The sequence below is a fragment of the Sarcophilus harrisii genome, chromosome X, assembly GCF_902635505.1.
Source record: "Sarcophilus harrisii chromosome X, mSarHar1.11, whole genome shotgun sequence".
In the NCBI taxonomy this organism is placed as follows: Eukaryota; Metazoa; Chordata; class Mammalia; order Dasyuromorphia; family Dasyuridae; genus Sarcophilus; species Sarcophilus harrisii.
This window is the reverse complement of record NC_045432.1, coordinates 60,377,474-60,391,795: the sequence shown is the minus strand read 5'-3', so window position 1 is coordinate 60,391,795 and position 14,322 is coordinate 60,377,474. Positions and strand designations below refer to the sequence as shown.

Below are 14,322 nucleotides of genomic sequence, written 5' to 3'. Positions count from 1 at the left end.
AACTGACATTTTGATGGGGGAGGAGAAAATGTTTGGAGGGAGCTAATAAGCAACCAAGTATCTCTAGGGTTTCTCACCCTGCCCCCCGCCACCCCCTGCCTTTTGTGGTGATGGCCAAACTTTGTCTTTACCACAAATGAGTGTATTTTACCATGATATATTTAGAAGGGTTCATCTCCCCCTTTCCCTGCCTCTTTTAACAAAGGCTTTTTTTCTATATAGGGAGTGCCTCAAATTACTAGTCATCTATTTCTTGTTCAGCTAACAACAACCATTTATTCATAGCTTACTATGTGAAGAGAATTATGCTTGTAAGTAGAAATGTAATACAATGTCAATACATTACTTGCTAAAGACAACATGATCAAGTTCTATAATAAAGAACAATTTAAAATTTTAATAATTAAAAGTTTTTATACATCTCTTATCAAGACTATTCATGTTAGTATCATTAATTCCTTATGAAATATTTAGAGGTAGCATCACCTGAAAAAGTTGACTGAGCTTGGTTCACTGTAATAAAATATAAGACTTGACTAAATTAAAATAATTTTCATTTACATGTGGCCCCTAACGGTTAAAGCAGAACCACTCATTTAAATCAAATAAATAATTCAGTTTGATAATAAAAGTGAAAACAATATCAATTCATGAATTTTCAAACTGTTCTTTCCCACCTGTGTTAGGATCTTCTTCATTACACACTTCAAGTGATATTTCTGATAAGATTGACGTGAAACATAACATAAAGATAATGTATTTTAAACTTTAATATATTCCCTTGGTTTTTAAAGCATGTATACCCACTGTTGTAATTTACTTTTGTCATTTCCTCTCTGCCACTGTACTTCTCAATGTACACTCACAAACCTGTTTCTTAAAATATTAATATATCTTTCTCTTAGATCATTACCTTCATTTCCAAATAGAGATATCCCTCATGCCCTACCCAGTGAGCCAAAAAGAATAAAAAAGAGTAAAAAAGTAGGTCAGCAATCTTTCATATGGTTGTTAGGAGTTTGCAATTCTTTTGACAACTATTTTTTTCAAATTTTTTGATCACTTATCCATTGAGGAATGGCTCTTAGTCATATATTTATGTCCATTCCTTATATATCTTGAATATTAGACCCTTATGAGAGATATCTGACACAAAGATCCCCCCCACCCCACCCCGCCAACCAACAGCTTCCCTTCTTATCCTCTCTGTCTTGGTTTTGGTTCATGAAACAAACTCTTTTCAATTTATATAATTGAAATTATCTTTGTTGATCTTTGTTGATTACCTCTATTCCTTCATTCAGTTAATAATTCTATTTCTAGCCAATAATTGTGAAGTTTACCTGTTCTAGTTCTCTATGAAAAATTATTCATATATACCTTTACACAACAAAGGTCTAAAATAAATTTAAAGAAACATTAAAAAGATTTTTAAAAGCAAATTCAGAACCCTGAGAACAAAGGGCCTATATAGATGCCTGGGTAAGGACCATAGGGATAGAGCACGGCTAACTAAAAACATCCTGTTTAAGGGCAAAAGAGTATGATACACTAATGACAAGGAAAGATTCAAAATATCATTTGAATTTCACTAAATTTGGCTGACTAAAACAAAGTCTTCTAGGGAAATTGAAAAAGAATAGTATGAGGAAATGAAATAGGTTTGAAAAATATAAAAGGATTGCAACAAAGAAGGAAATTTTTTAAAAAGATCTAAAAACTAAAACAAGAGAAATAAAAGGGAACAGAAAGAGAAGTTCACTAATATAATTTAAGTGTAGGAAAAAAAACCCAACATATAGTTCTGATCTCCTAAGGCCCCTTAAAGCTCTAAAATTTAGCTTTGAGGTCAGGTCTAACAGACCTGAAAAGCTCTGAGCTACAGCCTCCCTAAAACGGCTGCCCACTGCCTCAGTTCAACTTTAGACTTCAAACACAGCAAGTTCACACAAGGTCTTAATAAGTTACTAGTTACTTCCTTGAGCTTGATGGCTTTAAATAAAGTAGACTTGAAGAAATCTACCTTCAAAGTGCTCAAGGAACTATTTGAAGAATTCTCACAGAGCCTCATGATATTTAAGATTCATGGACTGGTGAGATTTCAAATGACTGGAAAAATGCAAATCTGATATCAATATTTAAAATTTAATCAGGACATTGCAATAAAATCAAAGTTCCAGACCCAGGCCCCTAGTAGAGATATCTTTTATGCATAGTTTTTATGACAATTTAGTATCCACTTGATCATCTATTCCATCCATACCCTAAGTTATTTATTATTACAAACAGCACTATATTTGAGGCCATGTCACAAGGAGCATTTTTATTACTGGATGAATGTTTGAAATGAGCACAATTACTTACCAAGTCTAATAATAATAAGCTACAAATTAAAAGTATTTAAGTTTGAAATAATGTGAAAACTACCTGTTATTTTCAGCAACCAAAATTACTATTTTTCTAGTACTTAGCCTGAGTAGCTTGGGTAATAAGAGGAGATCATAGCATGAAACCACTAAATGTGGTGTTATTGTGAAAGAAGATGCTTCAGAGCATTCATATATACATATGAATGCATATACACACATACATACATATATGTGTATGTATGTGTATATATATATACATGTATATATGTGGATATGAGAATGTCAACATTATTAAACATAGCATAAAGAAAAAGGTGTGAAGAATGGATAATACTTCTCAAGAAGATTTCTTTCAGTGGGATCCCAAAATTCGTGAAGGATTTCCCCAAACTTACCTACGTTAATATAACCCCAAAAGCAAAATTTTATGCTATGTAAATAAAATACTTCAATGTCTAGTCTCTTTCTTCTTTAAGGGTGGATAAAAAAATGAACGAAGAAGTACTCATTCATCTTGCCTGATAATAAGCATCATTTAAATTTAAATGAGTTTTTTTATTTCAGTTTCTAAGAGTTAGCTTCCTCATTAGTGATTACTACCACCAATCAAACAGATTATCACTGAGTTGTGTTATACCTGATAGACTCTGGATTCATGTCTACTGTGGGCCAAAACCTGGACTTTGAAGTATGACAGCTTCATAGCACAACCTCAATTTTACAGGATTAGTCAAGTCAGGCAAATATTTGGCTGATTCTAGCATCAGAAGTTATGTTCTGGTTTTTAAAGAATGGCTTCTCTGAAAACTAATACATGTAGTCATTATTCAAGAGCACAAACAAACATTTGAAAAATCCAAGGATATAACTTAAAAAGCATTTTAGATAAGGGCACAATAATAATGCAGCTGGTAGGCAAAATAATCTGCTCACAAACTTTTGCTTTTACAATAATCTCCCTCAAACCATTACTGGGAATCATTTAGATATGGAAGTTGCAACTAGCAAATAAATAAGTAATCTATTCATAATGACCTACAGTCACATTTGGAAATACAGAAGCATTTAAATAAATGTTTTGATTAACATCTAATTAACATTAGTAATGTATGTCACCCTCATTCAGTGCTGAATAAAAATATTGAACCAGGTTCATGATGCTCCTTAAAAAACATGGAGTCACACAAAAAAAGTTCCTTTTCAAAATTAATAAACATTTAGAAACGTCTACAAATATCCTCTTGTTATTCACTGACCTTAAATTAACATTTTTAAGGTAAGATTAACTATTTAATCTGTCTACATTTCAATTAAGGATAGGAGAAATAAAAATGGAAGACGTCAATTCCCTTGGCTAGATCCAAAGGGAATTATTGCTGTAGTTTTCCTTTCAAAAGGATCAGCAACATGTCCACAAAGTATTACCACTACAAAGAATTATTTGTACCAAGATATAAATGGAGGAGAGTAGTAGGCATGTTCTCCATGGAAAATATGGGCCAACAGTAGCCTGAGAGATGACAACAGGCTCCTAAGGTAGGAGATGTAGCTGTAACTTCAAAGAATCCTCATGAACTCTTTAAATTACAACCTTACTCACAAGCCGGCTCAAAACTAACCTCTCTGAGGCCTGAAGAGACTTACATGAACTGATGCTGAGTGAAATGAGCAGAACCAGGAGATCATTATACAGGGCAACAGCAAGACTAAACAATGATCAATTCTGATGGATGTGGCCCTCTTTAAAAATGAGATGATTCAAACCAATTCCAATTGTTCAGTGATGAAGAGAGCCATCTACACCCAGAGAGAGGACTGTGGGAACAGTGTGGTTCACAATATAGTGTTTTCACTCTTTTTGTTGTTTCTTTGCATTTTATTTCCTTTCTCATTTGTTTTCCTTTTTGATTTGATTTTTCTTGTGCAGCAAGATAATTGCATAAATATGTATGCATATATTGGATTTAATATATATTTTACCATATTTAGCATATGTTGAATTACTTGCCATCTAGGGGAGGGAGTAGAGGGAAGGGGGGGAAATGGAACACAAGGTTTTGCCAGGGTTGATGATGAAAAATTATCCATGCCAATAAAGTCAGATCTAAACAACTGGAAAAATATTAAGTGCTCTTGGATAGGGCAGGCAAATATAATAAAGATGACAATACTACCCAATCTATTTATTTAGCACTATACCAATCAGACTCCCCAAAAATTATTTTAATGACCTAGAAAAAATAACAACAAAATTCATCTGGAAGAACAAAAGGTCAAGATTTTCAAGGGAACTAATGAAAAAAAAAAAGCAAATGAAGGTGACCTAACTGTACCAGATCTAAAATTATATTATAATGCAGCGGTCACCAAAACCATTTGGTATTGGCTAAGAAATAGACTAGTTGATCAGTGAAAGAGGTTAGGTTCACAGGACAAAACAGTCAATAACTTTAATAATCTAGTGTTTGACAAACCCAAAGACCCCAGCTTTGGGGATAAGAATTCACTGTTTGACAAAAACTACTGGGAAAATTGGAAACTAGTATGGCAGAAACTAGGTATTGACCCACACTTAACACCGTACACCAAGATAAGGTCAAAATGGATTTATGATCTAGGCATAAAGAATGAGATTATAAATAAATTAGAATAACATAGGATAGTTTACCTCTCAGACCTGTGGAAGAGGAAGGAATTTTTAACCAAAGAAGAACTAGAGATCATTACTGGTCACAAAATAGAAAATTTTGAATATATCACATTGAAAAGTTGTATACAAACAAAACTAATGCAGACAAGATTAGAAGGGAAGCAATAAATTGGGAAAACATTTTTACAGTCAAGGGTTCTGATAAAGGCCTCATTTCCAAAATAGAGAACTGACTCTAAGATAAAATAAGATAAGATAAGATATCTAAGATAAGAAATCAAACCATTCTCCAATTGATAAATGGTCAAAGGATATGAACAGACAATTCTCAGAGGAAGAAATTGAAACTATTTCTAGCCAGAGGAAAAGATGCTCCAAGTCATTCTTAATCAGAGAAATGCAAATTAAGATAACTCTGAGATACCACTACACACCTGTCAGATTGGCTAGAATGACAGGGAAAGATAATGCGGAATGTTGGAGGGGATGTGGGAAAACTGGGACACTGATACATTGTTGGTGGAATTGTGAACACATCCAGCCATTCTGGAGAGCAATTTGGAACTATGCTCAAAAAGTTATCAAACTGTGCATACCCTTTGATCCAGCAGTGCTACTACTGGGCTTATATCCCAAAGAGATTTTAAATAAGGGAAAGGGACCTGTATGTGCAAGAATGTTTGTGGCAGCCCTGTTTGTAGTGGCCAGAAACTGGAAACTGAGTGGATGCCCATCAATTGGAGAATGACTGAATAAATTGTGGTACATGAATATTATGGAATATTATTGCTCTGTAAGAAATGACCAGCAGGATGATTTCAGAAAGGCCTGAAAAGACTTATACAAACTGATGCTGAGGGAAATGAGCAGGACCAGAAGATCATTATATACTTCAACAACAAGACTACATGATGATCAGTTCTCATGGACGTGGCCCTCTTCAACAATGAGATGAACCAAATCAGTTCCAATAGAGCAGTAATGAATTGAACTAGCTACACCCAGCCAAAGAACTCTGGGAGATGACTAAGAACCATTCCATTGCATTCCCAATTCCTCTATTTTTGCCCGCCTGCATTTTTGATTTCCTTCACAGATTACTTGTACATTATTTTAAAGTTCAATTTCTTCTTGTGCAGCAAAATAATTATATGGACATGTATACATATATTGTATTTAACATATACTTTAACATATTTAACATGTATTGGTCTACCTGCCCCCTGGGGGAGGGGGACGGGGAAGGAGGGGAAAAAGTGGAACAAAAGGTTTTGCAGTTGTCAATGCTGAAAAATTACCCATGCATATATCTTGTAAATAAAAAGCTATAATTAAAAAAATTATCCATGCCTATGTTTTGAAAATAAAAAGCTTTAATAAAAAAACTAACCTCTCTGTGATGAAGATCCTGATTAACTACATGATTTCAATTCCTTATTGACTCTGCCCATCACCACTGGTATATCTGCATATTAACTGGTACTCGCTGATCGATCTCATACTAAAAATACTTCATGCTTTTATGTGTGTGCATCTTCTACTTTTCCATATAAAAGAAAAATACTCAAGGTAACTGAGTTATATTTCTTTCATATCCCTCAGAGTCTGCAATATAGAGTTGGCTCATAAAAGGGGCTCAAGATGTTGCTGATTGACAGCTAACTAATCAATAAGAAACCAATTATTGAACATCTACTCTGTCCTTGTGCTTAGAGCTAGAGGGGACACAAAAAAGAACAAGGTCAGTTTCTCTCCTCTAGGTGTTTAGTAAATATTTAGTTGGAGAAACAAAAATGATGCTTTCATGTGACTGACTCCACAGTGCTTTCACAAATATGGATAATCCTTCATAGTCTTCATAACCCATCCATGATCTTCCCTAAATCCTCCACAATGGGTACACTCAGTGTGATGGTGTCTCTCCTTGGGTTCTCTTGCCTTTGAGTAATAGTGGGACATGAAAATGCTCAATTTCTCCCTTCTCCCCTCAACATGACTAGTCTACTTTCTTCTCCAGTCCTAAGTCTTTACACATAGTATAGATGTGCTCAGTCTTGTTGTCAACATGAAGAATAAAGATTCTGTCAAAATTCTGACTTGTCATTTGCTCAAGCTGAATCCCAGTGCACCTACTTTTGGTCTCTAAAAACGCTATTTCCTCCACAAAGTGTTCCCTGATTTCTCCAGTTGGAACTCTCTCCATGAAATCTCCTGCATGATCTCTCTTTTATTCCTGCCATTCCATACCTTGGAGCATACTTAACCTAAACACATCATGTCCCACTCCTATATCCTCAGGAGAACGTAAATTTTTTGAGTGAAGGCATAGTTTGATCTTTGTCATTTTTCTCTACAAAAAAGATGCTTCACAAATGTATACTAAATTAAATTTTAATGAAAGAAATAAAGATTCTTACACATTGACGCATGCTCTCCATTATGACAATGAATCTGTAATGTCACTTATCTGGATACTCCCTTTGATGGTGCATATCACAACTGTTCTACACCTGCTCATTCCACTGGACTCTTGTTCATGCAGTCCCATAAATCATTCACAGAGGATACATTTAACATTATGTAAGTCTTCTTCTTCTTCTCATGATCTTGAATGGTTACCAGTAGAAAATGTCAGTTATCTAATAATTATCCCTTGGTGTCATTATATGCTTGACCCATCCTTTTTTCTGGTTATATATTTCTCTGATGATATCCTTTCCATCATTTCTCCCTTGTAGTTCCTCATTTGTAATGTGTTACACTCTACTAATACCTGCCAAGAACTTCCTCATTGTTCTCTGGGTGAATCTCAACTTTAATTTCATAATCAAAGCCAGAACAAGTGTGGGAGTATATTGGTATTAAAAAGACGGGCCTTTCTTTTAGGGACAAATTTTGAGACTTTTAAAGAATCAAGCTAGTTCTTAAAGATAATTTAGCCCATTCTCTTCTTCCTGTTTGTTTCTAGTATCAATGCAACACTAATGTGCAGTGTCTGTCCAAGATATATGTACCAAACTGAGTGTCTTTATAGTTTGGAAAATAGGCATTTTTCATCCATTCAGTTTTCCCTGCATGGACTTATAGGCCAAACATTTGTGAGAGATCATGGATCTCATTTACGAGGCTCTAAAATGTTTCAAGTCTTGATGCAATCAGCAAAATGTCATCCACAAATAGGAACAGCAGGAAGACTAGGCCTCATGTTAGTTGTATATCAGTTTTTTGTAACTACAACCTTACTATGATACTTTAAAAATATTTGAAAACAGTAGATGTTGAAGCAAAAATTCATTTTTTGGCTACTACTACATGAACTAGGAGGTCAACTAGGTGGTGCGGTGGATAGAGTGCTAGGCCTGGATCAGAAATATTTGCGTTCCAACCTGTCCTCAGGCACTTACTGCGTGACCTTGGGCAACTCACATAACCCCGTTTCCCTCATTTTTCAGTAAAAATGAGCTGGAGGAGGAAATGGCAAACCACTCCAGCATCTTTGCCAAGAACAACAAATACAAACTCTATCAAGAAGCTTGCAACTACATTGAAATCAAATAAGACCTTCTTATGCCATTGGTAAATGAAATGGCGGTGTTCCCAAGGCAGGGGAATTTGAGGCTCTGTAGTCACTGAATTGTTCTTGTTTTTGAAAAAGTAAAGATGGCATACTCAATAGAAAGAACTGTTTGACTGTCTTAGCACACATGCACAGGCTTATCAGGTAGGAGGCCCAAATTCAAAATAGATATCGGATATCTTATTTGCTATTCCAATGAGTTTAATGAATTATTAATACAGTAAATTTAAATTCTTGCATGGGCTTGTTTATAAAAAGTACTGAGGGACACCAAACAGAGCTTAAAAATGCATGTTGGGAACAACAATAAGAAGGAGATGCACTCTACTCTGGGGTAAAAGGGGCAATATTCAATTCCTGTTTTATTTTCATCTTTTCTATTTAGAATTATACACATCCTAGAAAATTATACACATCCTAAAAATTATTTGAGTGATTTTAAAATCAAGGTAAGAAAGAAGGTGATAAGTCAGTGAACTTGATCACTATTCTTTTTTTAAAATTTTTTTATTGAAGCTTTTTATTTTCAAAACATCTGCAAAACTTTGTGCTCCAATTTCCCCCCTTCCCTCCCACCCCTTCCCCTAGATGGCAAATAATTTAATATATGTTAAACATGGTAAAATATATGTAAATCCAACATAGGCATACAGAGTTATACAATTATCTTGCTGTACAAGAAAAATCAGTTGATCACTATTCTTTTTTTTTTTAATTTAATTTAATTTTTTTTATTTATTTAATAGCCTTTTATTTACAGGATATATACATGGGTAACTTTACAGCATTAACAATTGCCAAACCTCTTGTTCCAATTTTTCACCTCTTACCCCCCCCACCCCCTCCCCAAATGGCAGGATGACCAGTAGATGTTAAATATATTAAAATATAACTTAGATACACAATAAGTATACATGACCAAAACATTATTTTGCTGTACAAAAAGAATCAGACTCTGAATTATTGTACAATTAGCTTGTGAAGGAAATCAAAAATGCAGGTGTGCATAAATATAGGGATTGGGAATTCAATGTAATGGTTTTTAGTCATCTCCCAGAGTTCTTTTTCTGGGTATAGCTAGTTCAGTTCATTACTGCTCCATTAGAAATGATTTGGTTGATCTTGTTGCTGAGGATGGCCTTGATCACTATTCTTTAAGAAATTATAAAATGGATAAGGGAATTATTTGTGTTTGGAAAAGTAGTGGTCACAGTTTGGTATGGCAAAAAGAACATTGTATTTGTGGGTGCCCTGAAATAAAGTATGCAACACATCAAGAGAGAGAATTCAGACCTCCTGACATTGTTGATCTGGAATAATGGTCCAAATTCAAGTGGGTGAAATTTAACGGGTATATAAGGAAAGTCTGGTTTTCAGTCAACAAAAAACCAATTGTACAAGATGAGAGAGGGAGACACAACTAGGTAACAATCTAGGTGAAAAAAATGTAGAAATTATGGTAGAATGAAAGGTCAATCAAACTATATTATCCTGAATATGATATTCTGAGTAGAAGAAAGCTAATTTCTAGAAGAAGGTGGCAACATGAACAACTGGATTTTATGTCCTGTGACGTCTGGAATTTTGTTTTCAGCTCCACATTTTAGGGAAGACATTTGAAAATATATCCAAAGGTGGTACGGAAACTTGAAACCATGAAGTATGGGGGGGTCATTTGAGATAAATGGAGGTACTTATGTGTTTATCCTATTAAAAAAGATTCAGGGAAAAGATGAACTGCATATAGGTACTTTAAAGCAAAGGTATGCATGCTGTGTGGGCTGAAGTATGCCAGCACACTGGGACATTTCTATTGGATCGTCCCTTTTTCTTCAGGGATCATTGGGGAAGTACTCTACTGGACTATGCCTGAACATAGTCCATGTTCTATGTACCCCTATACGTTTCCCAGGTTGCTTTGTATAGGAAGGATTAAAATTATTCGACTCAATGAATGAAAATTATAAGGAGACAGAGTTGGGCTCAATATTACAAAGGAATTTCCAATAATGAGAATATCCAAAAGTTAAATGGGCTACGGCCAGTGACCGTCATTTAACAGATGCTGGTGATGTTCAAGCACATGCTGGTTGGCTATCGCCAAAGGTGTTGTAAAGGTGATTTGTGAGACTGGCAAGATAATGGATAAATTTAGCCCCCAGATCCTAGTCTGCTCTGGGATTTTATGATGCTCCTTTGTTTCTTCCATGCCCATCAAGGAATATAATATAATAACTAACATTATATAGCGCTTTAAGTTTTGAAAATAATTTTATATATATTATTTTGTTTTATTCTTATTTATGAGGTAGATACCATTATTGTATGAATTTTTATAGATGAGGAAACTGCTCAAGGTCACATACTTAGCTAGTAAGTATCTGAGATGAGTTTTTGAACCTAAGATTTCTTGACTCCAAATCCAATGTTTTTATCTGCTATGCTAATCTGTCATTTCACAAAGAAGTCAAAAATCAGTTATAAGAAAAAAGCAAAACAAAGAAAAAGTAAGGCTTTGTTCAGAAGAATATCAAACCCAAGAATTAGGGCATTATAGAGAGCCACCAAAAGAAACAAAGAGTCAAGATGCTTAATGTTTAAAAACATCTTTTTCGTGACATCAAGATAGGGCTCGAAAGGGTTACTTTGCCCTAGAAGTGGAAGGAACAATCTTATTCATGTGAGTAATCACATGAAACTATCTAGTTTTCAGTCCAAATTACCTAGGTAGGGGTCATGCAGTTCTGACAGACTGCCGAATGTGAAAAAAATAAATGTGAGTAATGGCCAATTCAACCCCAATAACAACTACATGAAAATAGGCTTTTTGTGTTAGTGATGAAATGACTATGACGTCTATGCAGAATATCAGATAAAATAGTGCTTGGCATCTCTCAATATATTTCAGCTTTAAATAAAATACAACCATTAAGATTAATGTGGCTAAATATGCAAATTTACTAGTCCCTTCTTTTATGTACATGCTGTGACAGAACTTTGTTCATTTGTGATAGAGGATTATGCATCTCATTAACTTTTATGAGGGGAAATCTACTTGCAGTGTTTTGCATTTTCATTTGAAAATGCCCTTGCACCCAGAAAATATTTCAATTAGGGATCTGATCTGGTTGGAGTCCATGCAAAATCAGTACTCTGATTGACTTTCTGATTGGCCTTTTAGTTCTTTCTAAATCCTTAGTTTCACTACTATTTTTCAGCTCAACAGCTCCTGCCGATAAGTTTGCTTTGTTTATTAAACTTATTACTAAGGACACATGACTCCAATGTCAGTTTATATGAACTAAGGACTACAAGAAATACAATTAAATGACTGTCACAAACACATAATCCCTATAACAGAGCCCCACTAAGAATTATTTAAAATCTGCTCATGCTTAGGAGAATTATGTTTCATCTCAAGAATAGTTTCTTCCATTAAAAAAATCAGGACAAGGTTTAAATGTCTTTGATTCATGTATATGTCCTTCAACTCAAGGTCTCTGAGTGAGTCATGCCTACTTTTTCCTCCATTGCTATGAAAGACAGTTCCCATCAAGAACAGGGCTCTTGCAAAATCAGCCAGAAGAAAATAAGCTAAATCTAACTTTACTTATTGCCAAGATGTTTTTAAAGTCTTTGTTAGTATTATTGGGGTAAAATGATCTCTTCTACTTTCAGAGAATCAAGAATTAGAGGTATTGTGCCAGTAGACCACTGATACAATCACTCCTGCAAGACTACCATTGTTCTTGCACATATGTATTCTTGCCACTCAATATACACTATAGAAAAGCGGGAAACCAGAGGCTCTGATGGCCATTTCTTGGAGTTGCTACAACTCTTTCACAGCTCATGCTTTTTTAGTATGCCCCATCCCCCAAAAGCACAGGAAGTCAACATTTTGTAGATACTTACCTTATGCATGAAGCCCTGGAACACAAGAAAGAAAAACAAAGTCCTCTATGACATTATTTCATTGTTTTCTTCACAATATCCTCCTGAGGTGAGTGTGGTATCAAAGGGATCACTTAGAGGTAAGAAAATGGAGGCTCCAAGTCATACCCAAAAGCTCACAGCTAGTTAAGTTTTGCAGGCCAAAGTTAAACCCATGCATCCTTGAGACCCTTAATCTTAAAACTAGCTCCCTCTCTATTGCCCCAGGTTGCCTTTCTTAAAAGATAACTAAAACATAGTCCTTATTCTTCATTTTTATCATCATTATTATTCATCTGAACCTGTGATTGGATCAGTACAGGGAGCTCCCCAATGAGGAAATTCCTTTTACCAATGGAGATGAGCAAGTATTATGTAACTTCCAGTCTTAGAACCTAATCACAAACAGCTTGTTTATGGTCACAACCAGGATGTGTCAGAAACCAGAAAGAAAAGCCAAGTTATTCTGATGTTGAACTTGCTTCTTGATCCACTGACTGTACTATGTGGCCTTCTATAATACTAAAACAATAGCAACAATTATTCTTATTGTTATTAAAGCTTTGTCAGTGTTGTTTTTGTTCAGTCGTTTCAGTCATGTCTTTCTCTTCATGACCACTTTTGGGCAGAGATTCATGGACTGGCTTGCCTTTTCCTTCTCCAGCTCATTTTACAGATAAGGAAACTGAGGCAAACAGCATGAAGTGACTTGTTCAGAGTCACATAGTGAGGAAGGGTCTGAAGATGCATTTGAACTCGAGAAAACTCCTCTTCCTGACCCTAGGTCCAGGACTCTGTGCCCTGTGGCGCTCCCTAGCAGCCATTGCCTTCCAATTACTTGCATTTAAATACCACTTCAGATCTTCTCTAAGTGTACTAAGAGTGCCTACCACACAAAGTATGATGAAGACCAATGAGAGAAAGTATATCGAAAATTTTGTAAATCTTAAAGAGCTTTGTAAATATCAATAATTATTCTTATTTCTATGTGCCTTTTTTTTTGGGGGGGAGGGTTGAGGCAATTGGGTTAAGTGACTTTTCCAAGGTCACACAGCCAGTAAATATTAAATGTCTGGAGGTACATTTGAACTCAGGTCCTCCTGACTTTGTATCCACTGCACCATCTAGCTGCCCTGATCATTCTTATTTTGTATGCTGCCTTGACCTCAAACTGAATGAAAACAAGCATGTCTTCATGCTTATTTATCCAACAGTGGAGAACTTTTAAAGTCCTTACCTCAAGCGGATGAGGCTCCCACCTCACATTCTTCACAATTGAAGAAGAATTGCCAGTAATATTCTGAGGATGCTTCTTCAGGGTCACGCGGGCCCCACGTGGATCTTCTTTCATGATGCTCACTAGGTTCTTTAACTGCCACCCAACCTGAGGAAAGAATCCAAAGAGTAATTTTTTAAAAGACATTTTGGGTTTAATTTATTGAATCTAGAGTGAAGTCTCTTACTAAATGAAAGGGGCATATTAAAGAAGAATTGCCTTTTAGTTTGTTTGGCATCAATGGGAAGATCAATTTCAACTTTTCTTCTGTTGGAGAGATGACCTCAGTGCCAATCTTTGGTAATGGAGATGGATGGGCTGTTGTAGCAACTAAAAACCCAAAGAGTTTGGCATAATCTCTCTTGTTCTCCATATACACTGAATTGTCACTTTTAATATTCCTTGCTTCTGAATTATCATAGCATTTGACTAAACAATTAGAAATAATAGTAAGAGAATAATTATGAAATGGATTATCAATATTGAAATGGAAGTTGTTAAAATTTTTTTCAGGTAA

At 35.1% G+C, this 14,322-nt stretch overlaps 1 protein-coding gene across 1 annotated transcript in view; it reads right to left on the bottom strand.

The window, feature by feature from the left end:
- The window catches only part of LOC100929018 (connector enhancer of kinase suppressor of ras 2), a 274,574-nt gene that overhangs the window by 191,321 nt on the left and 68,931 nt on the right, over positions 1-14,322 (bottom strand). The window contains exon 3 of the mRNA XM_031944609.1: positions 13,767-13,913. Within this exon, the coding sequence (XP_031800469.1) occupies positions 13,767-13,880 (114 nt within the window). The 5' untranslated portion in view covers positions 13,881-13,913. The remainder of the gene's footprint in view (positions 1-13,766; positions 13,914-14,322) is intronic.